The sequence below is a fragment of the Lynx rufus genome, unplaced genomic scaffold, assembly GCF_022079265.1.
Source record: "Lynx rufus isolate CCGP_SWC_20201006 ecotype Redwood Valley unplaced genomic scaffold, mLynRuf1.p SCAF_8, whole genome shotgun sequence".
Classification (NCBI taxonomy): Eukaryota; Metazoa; Chordata; class Mammalia; order Carnivora; family Felidae; genus Lynx; species Lynx rufus.
In genome coordinates, this window is record NW_025814896.1 from 50,122,576 (window position 1) to 50,136,604 (window position 14,029).

The window sequence follows — 14,029 nt, forward strand, 5'->3', positions numbered from 1 at the left end:
GAGAGGCAAGCAGGACAGAGGTTCCGACTCCCGAGTCCTCCTGCTCCTTCACTCGCGTCCCCCCAGACTGGGCTTGGCTATCTTGGGGACAGACCCCCGCTATTGGTTGGCCTGGGCAGGTCACTTCATCTTCCACACCTACAAAAAGGCACGCCCCTGCCAACGTCCAAGGACTTAAAGCCTTTGCCCGCTGCCCTGCCTTACCTCTCTGGAGGCCCCGTCCCCGGAGACCGCCCCCCGTCTCTCGGAGGCCCCGCCCCCGAAGACCGGCCCTTCCCCCTGCGGCCCCGCCCCTCCTCTCAGGAGTTCCCGCCCCGACGCAGCGCGCAGGCGCGGCCCGTGCCAGCCCTACGGCGCCGCAGTGACGGGCGCCAGAGCCGCCGCAGCATCCTCGGTGTTGGCGTTGTCTTCCCTGCTCTGCCTCTCGTCTTCCTCCTCCTCTGACCGCACGATGGCGAAGCCGCTGACTGACAGCGAGAAGCGGAAGCAAATCAGTGTGCGCGGCATTGCGGGGCTGGGAGACGTGGCCGAGGTGCGGAAGAGCTTCAATCGGCACCTGCACTTCACTCTGGTCAAGGACCGCAATGTGGCCACGCCCCGCGACTACTTCTTCGCGCTGGCTCACACGGTGCGCGACCACCTGGTGGGCCGCTGGATCCGCACGCAGCAGCACTACTACGAGCGCGACCCCAAGGTGAGGCGGCCCGAGGGAGGCCGGGGTCGCCTGCCCAGGGTCACTGCGCTCGTCCTGCCGTGCCTGCTGCCCCACCCCGGAAAAGGGCAGCCCTTGTGCTGGGCCTCTCGAGACACGGGCCCCTGGGAAGAGACAGCAGAGCGATGCACCTCTCCCAGAAAGACGCACGTAGGGCCTGTGTTGGCGGAGTGTCTTTAAATTGAGCACGGCCACCCTCTGTGTGCACCCGCAGCCCATCGGTGGTCCACGCCGGTGAGAATAGCTTTGGCTGGGGTCACGTCTCCCCCACCGCCTTCCCCTGGGGCGGTCAGCCAGCTTTACACAGACCTGGCCCAGTACTTACCACCCTACCACCCCGGGCGCAAAGCGGATCCGGGCTGTCCTCTACGGCAGACAGTGTAGGGTATTGTCTACACTCGGGGCCCCGGGGCGCCTAGCCTCCTCTTCCTCTGTTTAGGCCCCAGTCCACAGTCCTTTTGCGCAAGGAGCTCGGTCTTGCAGGGGTCTCCTGTTCCCCGCCGTCTCCTGAGCCCTGGAGTCCTGGCGGAATTTTCCAGCCTGTTTCTAGCCGTGTGCTTCTGTGATGGCTGCAGAGTCGGTGCTTCCTCCTCCCCTGACTCCGCCCCCCACCTTTTGGGGATTTTTTTTGCAGCAGAGTGTGAGAGAAAAGGAGACTGGAACCGGGCCTGGGCGGTTTTGTGTTGGAAGGGGGTAAGCTCAGTCATCTGCAGGGGATTGTGGGCTTTTTTTTGGCTAGGCATTGATCGGAAGAAAATCATTGAGGATGCCTGCTAAAGCAGGGGTCAGGAGCTCAGAAGAAGCCCTCAAAGAAGTCTCTGTCTTTGGGGTTTCCACACCTCTCTTGAAGAACATTGTTGGGTTAAAGATCATGGAGACTAAGTAATCACGGAGGTTGTTACTTTTAATATTTTGCAGAAATTTATGTTTATGGCAGAAAAATACTAAATACACACAAAAAAAGTCACTGATGTGACTCCATTACTCTCAACCATATTAAAATGAAGGTGTATGTCCTTTCAGATCATTTTCTATTCTTAAATATAGGTACACATTTTAAAAAGTATATTGCGTATACAACTTTGTGATTTTTGTTTCATTCATTGACATTTGTAACTTTTTCAACAGCTTTCCAAGTTAGTAAGTATCATTGGTAGTTGGATAGGCCTGTCATAGTCTTGGCCATCCACCTGCTGCCAGTTTGTTTGGGTGTTTTTACTTGCTCTTGACCACAGAGAATTTTGTCCTTTCTACTGTACTAAGGTAGAATGACTCCTGAAGAAAGGATACACTTGCAGGCCTGAAGCCAGTTTGCAAAGATTTGTTTTGCAGTATCCATATAGGCACTGTATAGTTGCTTTGTTGATATTATTTTAGAGTATTTTCATGAGGCATTAAAAAATGTTTAATAGTTGTTAAGAGTGAGATCATTGCTTTTCCATACTTACTGTGGAGCACTCTTTTTTCTAAAACAGAGATGGTAACAAGGACAGAGTTGTTAGAATACCAGCGAGGCTTCTTCACATTTAGTATGCAAGACAACATAGAAGTGGCACCAAGTGGCTAAAACAGGTTTTTAGAACAAGGGCTTAGGATGTCTTTGCCAGGGAAACTGGCCAAGAGGCTGTGCCTCCCCCAGAATTCCCTGCTGATGGCAGAGCTCTGATTTGCAACATCGGTGTTGTTGTCAGTGTAAGTGGACGACAAGGGTACAGCTTTGCATGCACATTCAAGGACATTTCTCTGGACCAGAACACACCTCAACACCTTGGGATTCCTCTTAGAGTGTTGATGTATAATTAGATCCTGAAAAGAACAGTGATGGGCTCAGGGATTATGGAAATGACCTTTCCTGAACAGAATTAATACCTCTAACAAAACTGGTTTCCTGATCATCATTGAAAGGTCTGAGTTTTGATTGCCTGCTGTGGTGGCTACAGGCGGAAAATTTTCTGTCTAGAGAAAATTTCTTTACAAACCACACAGCCTGTAAGTGGAAAGTTGTTTGCCTGTTCTGGGTAGGAAGGCCATTTTAAAATGGAAAATTGGAATTTAAGTGTTTCAGTCTGGCTAATTCATGTTGAAAAATAAGCTTCTCTCCTTTTTCTGCAGAAGTGTTATTTTGCTTGTAATGGACCAGAAATAAGCCCCACAAGGGTCCGAGCCTGACAGGAGGTAGGCTCCCAATAAAAATCCTGCAGAGCTTCACCCCAGCTTGGGGATGACCTCAGGGATTTGTCCCACTGCATTCTGACTGGGGGAGCCAGATGATCTATATTTAATACATTAGCGTGCTTTTACTTGACTTTTTGTCTTTCAAACAATTATGGAAGTTCGTATGATTATTGGAAGAAAAATTGGAAAACAGAAAAGCCAGAAGGAAAAAATTAACTGTAATCGCAACACCTAGTAAAAACATGATAAATGCTATAAACATTTGTGTTCTACATCTTTTTTTCTACCTTGGTAGAAACGCTGTTTTTATTACAAAAATAGTATCATGCTGTACCTCTTGTTTCAGAACCCTTTTTGGCTTTCTGTTTTTGGTAATAGCAGAAACAAATGAAACGCAAATGCTCAGGGAAAGATTTTTCAGGCAACTGGCCTGGCAAATCAAGTAAAAAAAACAAAAACAAAAACAAAAAAACCTAAAGTTGAGAGGTTGGTGTTTGGCAGGAGGTAGCACTTAGTTCTAAAGATGGTTCAAGGATTCTCTGAAGTGATGGCAAGGTGAGGAGTCTGGGATAAAACTCCAGAGCTGGAACTCCACTCTGAATCCAGGAATAGAAAAGAGATGGATGGAAAGGGAAAAAAAAAAAAAAAAAAAAAAAAAAAGAAGAGATGGATGGTGAGGAATGGCTTATATGAGTCCAAGCTCCTTTTAGTCCTAGCTTTACTATGCAGTTTATAAGACCTTGGACTTGGCTGGATTTCTTAACCTTTCTTGGCCTCAGTATTTTCATCTTAAAAATGACAGGGGTGGAGGGAGGTAGTTCATTTCTGAGGTTCCTTGCCATTCTAAAAAGTTGTGGCTTTGTGTTTGCTTATAAAATGTTTCCATTTTATGCTGACATTCCATCTCTATCCAAAAAGAATTGAAGAATGCCTAAGCAAGGCATGACACAGAAGGTTCAGATTAATTGAAGACCTCAAAGAGAAAGTTGGAGCCAGGGAATAAGAGTAGGGAAACAGGTTGCATTCAAGGACGATGTCAGGACACAAAGTGCAGACATAAGTTCTGGCAACCAGAGCAAATGGCAGTTCATGTCTACTTATGGGAGTCATGGGATCTCTGTGATAACTTCTAGAATGGGCAGGTGTGAGATATCTTCTGTGGGACTTTAAAGTGGATAATACACAATGTGGACAGCTGGCCTACTGCATCCCTATAATGGATGGGATAGTCTGTTTACTATGGCTCTTTCCCGTAAACTCATGGCATAGCCACAATAGTAGATTAAGGAAAATAATAGTGCACCACTACCACCATGGGGCCCAAACTGCAGTCTTAAATATTTCAAGTAAGATAATCATAATGAATACAATTAATCTTACTGTTTGGCTGGACCCTGGAGTTAAAGGAAGAAGATCTAGAGCAGTGTTTTTGCAGCCTTGTCTGCCCACAGCCGCGACTTACAAGATTTTGTTTTAATTAGTGGTGAGACCAGCCACCGGAGTCTTTTTAACACACCGAGTTTTGATATGTTTCCACTTGTCTTGTGACATTGACCTTGTATCCCATGGGCAAGCTTTCCTGACACCAGATAGCTCAATTATTTTCCCTGGCTAGAAGCTTGACAAGGGACAGATGTTTTGTGTTGCTGATTAACCTGACAGCTCCACAAGTGGAAGGTAAGGTTAAACCACCATTTTATGAGATTAAGGAGCCTCTCAGAGTGTGAGCCATGATTTTTCATAGTAGACAGTTTGGCCTCTCAAGGGCTGTGATGGTTTATTTACTGCATCAACTTGGCTGGGCCACAGTGCCCAGATATTTGATCAAATACTATTCTAGAGGTTTCTGTGAAGGTGTTTTTTAGACGAGATTAACATTTAAATTAGTGGACTTTGAGTGAAGCAGATCACCCTCCACAATGTGGGTGGGCCTCCAGTCAGTTAAGACCTTAATAGAACAAAGACTGATTACCCCACCCCCCACATCATCCCTCCTCATCGGGAAGGGATCATGCCAACAGACTGCTTTGGGACTCCAAATGCAACTCTTCCTTGTATCTCCAGCTTGCCAGCCTGAAAATCATGAGATTTTAGTCTCAGACCTCCACAACTGTGTGAGCCAGTTCCTTAAAATAAATCTGTATATACATATCCTGTTGATTCTGTTTCTCTGGAGATCTCTAATACCCAGGTGCCATGGAGGCTGCAGGGACCCTTTGTATTTTTATGAAATAATCATAACCTCGCATTTGAATCCTAGCCTTTTTTTTTTCTCCCAATGTTTATCTATTTTTGAGAGAGAGATAAAGTGTGAGTGGGTGAGGGGCAGAGAGAGAGGCTGACACAGAATCTGAAGCACAACCTCCAGGCTTCAAGCTATCAGTGCAGAGCCTGATGCAGGACTTGAACTCATGAACTGTGAGATCATGACCTGAGCTGAAGTCGTATGCTTAACTGACTCAACCTCCAGGTGCCCCCCAGCCCTTTTTAAATGAGTTTTTACAAAATTGTATTTTATATGACTTCAGACTTTTAAATATTGCAGGAATAATACAATAAATTCCCATTCTTCATGCAGATTCCCTAAGCATTAAACATTTTAACACATTTGTCCCTTTCTATACATATTAGTACATTTTTCTCTGAACCGTTTGAAAGTAAATTGCAGCCTTGATGCTCCTTTACCCTTAAAAATTTGAGTGTGTACTTCCAAAAATCAGGGAGACTCTCTTAGACAAACACTGTGAACAATTAAATCCAGGACATGCACATTGACATGGTGCTGTCACCTGCAGATCTCATATAGCTCTGCCAGTTGCCCGACTAATAAGAAATACAAATAAGAAAACTGAGAGAACTTTGTCTTTTCGGATTATACCTAATTTTTCATTAAACAGACCAGAGCTTTAAGCCATTTAGAAACCTGCACATTCTGAGACATGAAACAAGTAATCAACAGACAATAGCTGGCTTGTCTTCTACCTTATACAGAATGGTGTTCTTAGGACATGGTAAAGGGAAGAGGCATGAACACAAAGTTAGCAAGGTAATCAGACCACAGAAGAGTTCGGTTAACTCCTTTGACAGGATCTCTGGGATTAGGAATTATATGTGATTTCAGTTCTAGCTGAGTGTCTTCTTGGCCATGAAACATCATTTAAAATGAAAGGTGAAAGAAGCTCAGGGTGAAAATGCTTACTAGTACCACACTAGTTATAAATATACTTTGACACAGTCCAGGTCACTTAACATAAATTGATTAGGCTCTGGCTTCTCTGGCAGTGATGAGACTTCTGTGATTGGTTCCGGGATGGGAGTGAGGAGACATTTTGTAGAGCTTAACAACATGGAAGGCAGGAGGCAGAGGATTATAAAAAAAGTTATATCATGGAGTGCAAAATAAATTTGTTCCCTGAAGAGCTGAGTGATCTCTGTGATCCCTATAAGTTCTCAAACTCTATTATTTTATTATATTTTACATTTTCCAAATTGAGCAAACAGGCCTGTGTTCTAGTCCTAGGTACCAGTACCTAAAGTAAAAAAGGAAATCCGTGATCCACGGGATTTCTGCCAGTTACTCACCAGAAGCCAAATTTCCCTGTCACTTAATTCTAAAAGAACATGCTTGGGGGCGCCTGGGTGGCGCAGTCGGTTAAGCGTCCGACTTCAGCCAGGTCACGATCTCACGGTCCGTGGGTTCGAGCCCCACGTCGGGCTCTGGGCTGATGGCCCAGAGCCTGGAGCCTGTTTCCGATTCTGTGTCTCCCTCTCTCTCTGCCCCTCCCCCGTTCATGCTCTGTCTCGCTCTGTCCCAAAAATAAATAAAAAACGTTTAAAAAATAAAAAAATAAAAAAATAAAAGAACATGCTTGAGTGTGGCTCCATAGGTTGGGAGTATAAGAGATGTGGTAGAAAGTGTTCAGCATCCTTATGGCAAACATATTAGTGGTTTCATAAAGCTGTTGTCGGTGCGACCCTCCAAAAAGCCCCTCAGACACAGCAGAATGGGTGTGAAGCAGGATGGCCAGTGAAGAAAAGGAGGAGCCTCAGCTGTCTAGCAGGTGAGAAGGCTGATGCCCCCTAGCAGTCCCCTCACTAGGCTGGCAAGGGCAGGGCTGCCCTGGTGCCTTTGGCGAGGCTGGGGAGCTCACCAGAACTGGCCTTATGTTGGGCCAGTGGTCTCTGTTCCTGTGTCCTGTCCAGGCCAGCTCTGTCTGGCAGGGAGCTGGTAGTCTGTGGGCGCCACTGTGCCTGCTCAGTCACAGCGAGATGGCTGGCACGTTAAGACATAACACAGAATCTGATAGACAGGGGGAGTGTTGCTGCCTTTTCCTGGGCACAGGATGACACGTCACTGGCCAGATCCACCTGTAGGACCAGGTTCTTCTCTTGATGAAAACAGTTGCATCAGTCTGTGTTTTGTTGCCCTGAGTGCTGGAGTTCTTTCTTTCCTTTTCCTGCAGAGTGTTCAGCACTTTCTGTTAAACAAAGACTCTAAATAGCCTTTTTGGAGAGGGAAGAGAAATTGGAGGTCTCTGAAAGTCCAGTTCTGTTCATGAATCTCCATTGTATAAAGAGCAAACTGAGGCTCTACCTGTTGCTTTTAAGCTCCAGCTCCGCAATTCAAGTTCCTTAACTCCTAAGATGTGTTAGGAGAAGACTACTATGTTGTGTATTTGCGTTGGTCATCTTTTCATCTCTTCATTTTGAGGAAGGAGTTTCTTTTGTGCTTTTCTGTGATGCTTTTGGTGTAGACTTTGCATGTAGTAAACCCAATTAAAAAAATTTAAGGCTGCCTCTAAGCCTCTTAACATGTGTTAACAGTCATATTGCAAGAAGGGACCATACAAGAAAGGTCAGCAGCCCAGTTCACACCCCAGGCCACAGGCCCCCAGAACTGCTGTAGAGGGTTTAAGGGGTCCTTGTTGCTCTCATGCTGAAGGAGGGGAGTGTCAGGTTCTTTGGCCAGAGTTCCTTGATTTGGGAGACCCTGTCCACAGTTGCACAGATGGTGGTGGGAGAGGCCAGGGGTGGGGTGAGAGGGATGGAAAGAGACTGGGCAAAGCCTGGGTTGGCCTTGGGCCTGCAGTAGCAGCAGAGTTTGGGGACACTGAGGAGCTGGCCCTTTGCTGGTGAGCCCCCTGTGCTTTTTCTTGCACCAATCCTGTGCCCTCAGTTGGTTCAGTCCAGAATTGCCACCCTGTTAATTAGGTTCCATCACTCTCCCTGAAAATCTGGCCCAGCAAGGGGACCAACATTGCCTGAGTCCACAGCTAGCCCTGTGTTAAACCCTAAACTAGACATGGTATTTCTCAGAGAGGTGAAGGGATCCAGGCCACCCTGCTGGCCAGGCCAGGAACCAGGATTGGACCCCAGAGTGCATGGTTCAAAAGTGTGTGCATTTCCTTGGGCAGCCCCTCTGGCAAGCCTTCTTCAGTTTAGTTTTACTCTAAACCATCTTAAGGAAACTGAGGAAAACAAATTCAACACATTTGAGGAAACTATAAAAATTCTTGGAACAAATCACACAGCAACAACAGACACAGGCCAGAGTGCAGGGCTCTGGCTGGGTGGGTGTGCAGCAGTGCCTAACCTAGAGCTGACCATGGCCAGTCTTTGGGTGGGTGCTGTCCAAGGGAGCCCTGATGCTGCTCATATGCAGAGGTGCATTGGGAGGCTGCCTGGAACTATTAGCAGAATTAAATAAGCTGCTGAGCCCTTGACATCTGTGCTCAACTTGGAAGGAAAATTAAAGACTGGAAGATCTTTTTTTTTTTTAAATATCATTTTGTAACTTATTTATTTATTTATTTATTTATTTATTTATTTATGAGAGAGAGAGAGAGAGAGAGAGAGAGTGTGTGTGTGAGTGAGGGAGGGGCAGAGAGGGAGAGAGAGAGAGAGATTACCATGAGGGGCAGAGAGAGAGGGAGAGAGAGAGAGAGATTACCATGAGGGGCAGAGAGAGAGAGAGAGAGAGGAATGGAGAGTGTTGAGCCCAAAGCGAGGTTTGCCCTCACCCAATGCAGGACTCAAATTCATGAACTGTGAGATTGTGACCTGAGTCGAAGTCAGATGCTTAACAGCTGAGCCACCCAGGTGCCCCAAGACTGAAAGATCTTAAGACAAGGTCCAACATTTTATGCCTTACACAAACAAAGATAGTCAAGCTCTTTTCATAGTGCTAGTTAAAAATTAGAAACTTTAGCAGAGATCAAACTACAGCTTTAAAAATACATAGTTCCAGTTAAAGGCAACATGAAAACATTTTGATCATATTCCTGAGTTTCCAACTTGTCATAAAACCTCTCCAGGGAGAACCCCAGAAGTAGGTATGTGGGGGAGAAGTGAGCCTTCTTGTGTACATAGGAAAAGGGCATGATTGTGCTTGGAACCTTCACTCACACTCTTCTCATACAGCTGGATTTTGTTGGGCTCAGTGTGTTCTCAGTGGTTACTAAGCCCTGTGTGGAGGGAGGGGCAGCATAGTGCTATGGAAACCCCATATGACAATAACTCAGTTCAAGTGCAGAGTAAATAGCGTCCGGGAAGAAGCAATGGGCCATGAGCAGTAGTGACAGCAGCTGTACTCAGAGTGGCTGTAGATTCACTCACTGCGCTGCCAGGTTTGTGATTTCAAGGGCATTGGAATCTGGGCAGTAACTGAGAAGCCATACATTCAAATGATTGAAAAAGAAAAGTCTGTCAAAGACTGAACTTGCCATGGATTTTATTAGTATGTATGTATGTTCTTTGTATGTATGTATGCATAGATTTATGTATAGAAAGTTTTCTTCAGTTATATACTGAAAAAAATGTTTTTATTTTTTGAAGTTTATTTATTTATTTTGAGAGAGAGAGAGAGAGAGAGAGTCCTCCAAGCAGTCTCCCAAGATGGGGGGCTCCAACTCACAAACTGTGAGATCATGACCAGACCTGAAGTCTGATGCTTAAATGACTGAGCCACTCAGTCACCCCAAAAATGTTTTTAATGTTTTATTCAGTTTCTTTTCTCAGGGACGCTAATTTTGCTGATGTTAGCTATTCTTTGTCTTCCATATGGATATTTTCCTCTCCAATCCTTTTCATGCTTTTCCCCCATTTTGTCCGCTTTTCCAGCCAGGTTTTTATTTCCATCTTTCCCTTTGTTTTGCATTCAGTGGTGCCTCCATTTCTGTAGTAGTTTTATCTCTTTTTTATTTTACTTTCCTGTGCCTGGTGCGGTTCTTTTGGTACTTTATTGGTGTTTCTTGATGTCTCAGATTAGTCTGTATTAACAAATTGTATTTGCTCCATGGTAAATGCTAGTGTTCTTTACCCCTTTTGTTTCCTGTTCTTTTTTTCCTGTTTTAGATTTCAGGATGTAGATCCTGAGTTCCATCTCCTTGAGTAGAAGGAATTCTTTCTGAACCAGCTGTTTGCAGCTGGATAATGGGGCAAGGGCCTGGTGTGTGCAGCCTGGAGTGAGCAGCTCTTCCTTGGGTCCCAGATTTATGAGTGTGTGCATGTGTCTGTGTGTGTACACACATGTGAGCGTGTGCATGTGAGTGTACATGTGCAAATTAATGAATTATGTACAGGTGTGAGTGCATGTGTGTGAGTGCATGTAAGCGCACACATGTATGGCTGTGCACACAAGTATGTGCATCTGTAGGTGTGCATGTGTGTGTGTGTGCATGAGTGCATATGAGTGTAAAGTACTTTATCCTTTCCTCGACTTCAGAAAAGCAGAGACCAGCAGTGAACAATCACCCTGTCCCCACCCTGCAGCTTGGTGGTGAAGATGTACAAGGGTCAGTTTTCCAATTTAGTTCTACCTGTCCTGACTTTCCATCAGTGAGTTTTTGGGAGAAGTGGGCAGAGGCATTTTTGTTCCACCATCTTTACAACTGCAAGTATTCTACTTAATGTACAACATTTATAAAATTTTGTGCATTATTTTTACTATTTTATATTTTTTGGTAACAGCTTTAAGATAAAATTCAAATAGTATGCAATTCACCCATTAAAAGTGCACAATTCATTGGCTTTGGTATAGTCACAGAGTTGGGCCATGGTCACCACAGTCAATTTTAGAACATTTTCATTACTCCAGAAAGAAACCCCACAGCTTTTAGCTGTCACCCACTGTAAACTTCCTATACCCCTCCCTACTTATTAGGGAACCATAAATCTACTCTCTGTTTCTTTAAGTTTGCCTATATTTTATAAATGGAATGATACAATGTATGGTCCTTTGTGACTGGCTCCTTTCATCTAGTGTAATGCTTTGTAGGTTCTTGTTTGTTGTAGCATGTATTGGTACTTGATTCCTTTTTATGGCTGAATAATATTCCATGATATGAATATACCACATTTTATTTATTCATTCACCAATTGATGAGCATTTGAGTAGTTTCTGTCCTCTGACATACAAGTTTTTGCATAGACATAGGTTTTGTTTCTTCTGGATACATGCCTTGGAGGAGAACTGCTGGACCACATGCTAATCCCTTTTAACTTTTTGAGGACCTACCAGACTGATTTCCAAAGCCACTGCTCCATTTTACAGCCCACCCTTCATACCCCATGTATGAAGACTCTGATTTTTTTCAAATTTTTTCTAACATTTGTTTTCATCTGATAACTTTTTGATTATAGCCATCCTATAGTGGATGTGAATTGATATTTCATTGTGGTTTTGATTTGCATTTCCCTGATAAGGGTAATGTTGGGCATCTTTTCATGTGCCTGTTGGCACTGTGCATTTTCTTTACCAAAATGTCTGTTCAGATCCTTTGCCCAACCACTTTGTCTTTTTTTTTTTTTAATGTTTATCTATTTTTGAGAGAGAAAGAGTGCAAATGGGGGAGGAGCAGAGAGAGAGGGGACACAGAATCCAAAGCAGGCTCCAGGCTCTGAGCTGTCAGCACAGAGCCCAATGTGGGGCTCCAACTCACAAACCATAAGATTGTGACCTGAGCTGAAGTTGGAAGCTTAACTGACTGAGCCACCCAGGCGCCCCTCCCCCCCCCCGCCCAACTTGTCTTTTTATTATTAAGTTGTACGTGTGTTCTACATACAGCTTCTCTCATCAATTATATGATTAGCAAATATTCTCTCCCATTCTATGGGTTATCTTTTAATTTTCTTCATGTTATCAAAAGTTTTTAACTTCAATGAAGTCTAATTTATGTTTTTTTCTTACTTGTGCTTTTGATGTCATACAAAAGAAACCATTGCCTAATCCAAGGTCATGAAGATTTACTTCTGTTTTCTTCTTAAAGTTGTATGGTTTTGACTCTTGCATTTAGATCTTTGATGTTCTTTGAATTAATGTTTGTATGTGGTGTGAGGTAGAGGTCCAGCTTTATTCTTTTGCATGTGGATATCCAGTTGTCCCAGCACCATTTGTTAAAGAGATTGTTCTTCTGACTAAATGATCTGGGCATGATTGTTGAATACCAGTTGACCATAAATTTGAGGGTTGATTTTTGGACCCTATATTTCATTGCTCTGTGTGTCCATACTTCTGCCAGTACCACACAGTCTTGCTGACTATAGTTTTGTAATAAGGTTTGAGATTAGGAAGTGTGAGTCCTCCAACTTTGTCCTTCTTTTTCAAGATTGTTTTGACTCGTCCAGATCCCTCACATTTCTGTCTGATGGATCCACCTAATCCACCTAATGAATTAGTTTGTCAGTCTGCAAGGAAGCAGCTGGAATTCTGACAGGGATTGTGTTGAATATGTTGATCCATTTTGGAAGTTTTGCCATCTTAACACTGTTAAGCCTTGCAATCCACTGACATGGGATGTCTCTCCATTATCTGGTTCCTTTGCCTGTATATTTTGCAAATGTGGAACCCCTTTCTTCCTGGCTCACCCTCTATGGCTGTTTCATGGTTCTGAGGAGTAAAATGTGAAGTAATGGTATAAATGCAGCTATAAAAGCCCAGAGAGCAACACTGCTGAAACAGCAAGTGGATGGCCCATGGCCACAGAGTTTTTTCAAAAGGTTTCTAGTCAGCTGCTGGTCAGAAATCTAAACGTAGTATAAAAAAGACACTTTAAGAGAGTCACTGCATGGAACGTGGGTTTCAAAGCCACTCAGGCAGGTCACCCCATGTGGGCATTCCAGTAAAGCCCTGACAAGCCCTCTCTGCAGTCTGTGGAAAGTGAATTCTCTCTCTGCATTCTGCAACAATAGGGAAATTGATTTTTTTTAATTGTATTTTGAACATTTTAACCTGCAAGAAAGATAAAACCATAGTACAGTCAGTACTTCTCCATGGACTCACATCTGAATCCAAGACACACATTCTCATCATTATGCATGTGTACACACTCACAACACACCCTTTTTCAAGGCTTAGTTTTGTTTTTTTAACTTTTCCTTTAGGAGCAACATTAGATTTTCAGGGGGCCACAAACATAGTGTGGAGTACCATGTAGCCCTCCCTCAGTTTCCCCTAATATTAGCATCTTGCATGACCACAACACAGTTATCAAAGTAAGCTAGCACTGGCTCAGCACTTTCTTCACATTTTTGACCAGTTTTTCCTCTAATATTGTCTGTCCCTGGACCAAATCCAGGGCCCTCTAGTTATTATGTCTCCTTAATCTCCTCCCATTGGCGATGGTGGTTGGTCTTTCCTCATCTTTCACAACGTTGGACAATCTGATGAATACTGGCCAGGGAGTTCATAAAACAACCTTTAGTTGGTGCCCATACAAGGTTTTCTCCAAATTAGTGTGGGTTATCGAGCTTAGAAAGAATACCTCAAGCCATGGAGCCCCCTTCTCATCACAGCGCATCATCACAACCCATCACTGGTGATGTTAACCTTGTCACCAGGGGAAGGTGGTGTCAGCAGGTTCTTCCCCTGTGAAGTTACAGGTTCCCTCCCAGACTCACCTCAGCCAACTCACCCTCAAGGGGGAGGGGATTGAGCACCACCTGCTGGAGTGAAGAATATCAGAGAATTTTTTGACATTTGTTAAAACCACATGGTAATGAGTATATACTTTGGGGGAGATATTAGAGGCTGTGCAGATAGTAAAGCTGTGCCAGCTGGCTTCAGAGTTCAGCTGTGGCTATTGTCTGCAGCAATTACACTGTGCTGTTCTCATGCTGATTTTCTGTTTCGCTCGTTCCATCTGC

At 44.3% G+C, this 14,029-nt stretch overlaps 1 protein-coding gene across 1 annotated transcript in view; it reads left to right on the top strand.

The window, feature by feature from the left end:
* The first annotated feature begins 356 nt into the window (after positions 1 to 356).
* The window catches only part of PYGB (glycogen phosphorylase B), a 65,177-nt gene continuing 51,504 nt past the window's right edge, over positions 357 to 14,029 (top strand). The window contains exon 1 of the mRNA XM_047067878.1: positions 357 to 694. Coding sequence (XP_046923834.1) covers positions 452 to 694 — 243 coding nt within the window. The 5' untranslated portion in view covers positions 357 to 451. The remainder of the gene's footprint in view (positions 695 to 14,029) is intronic.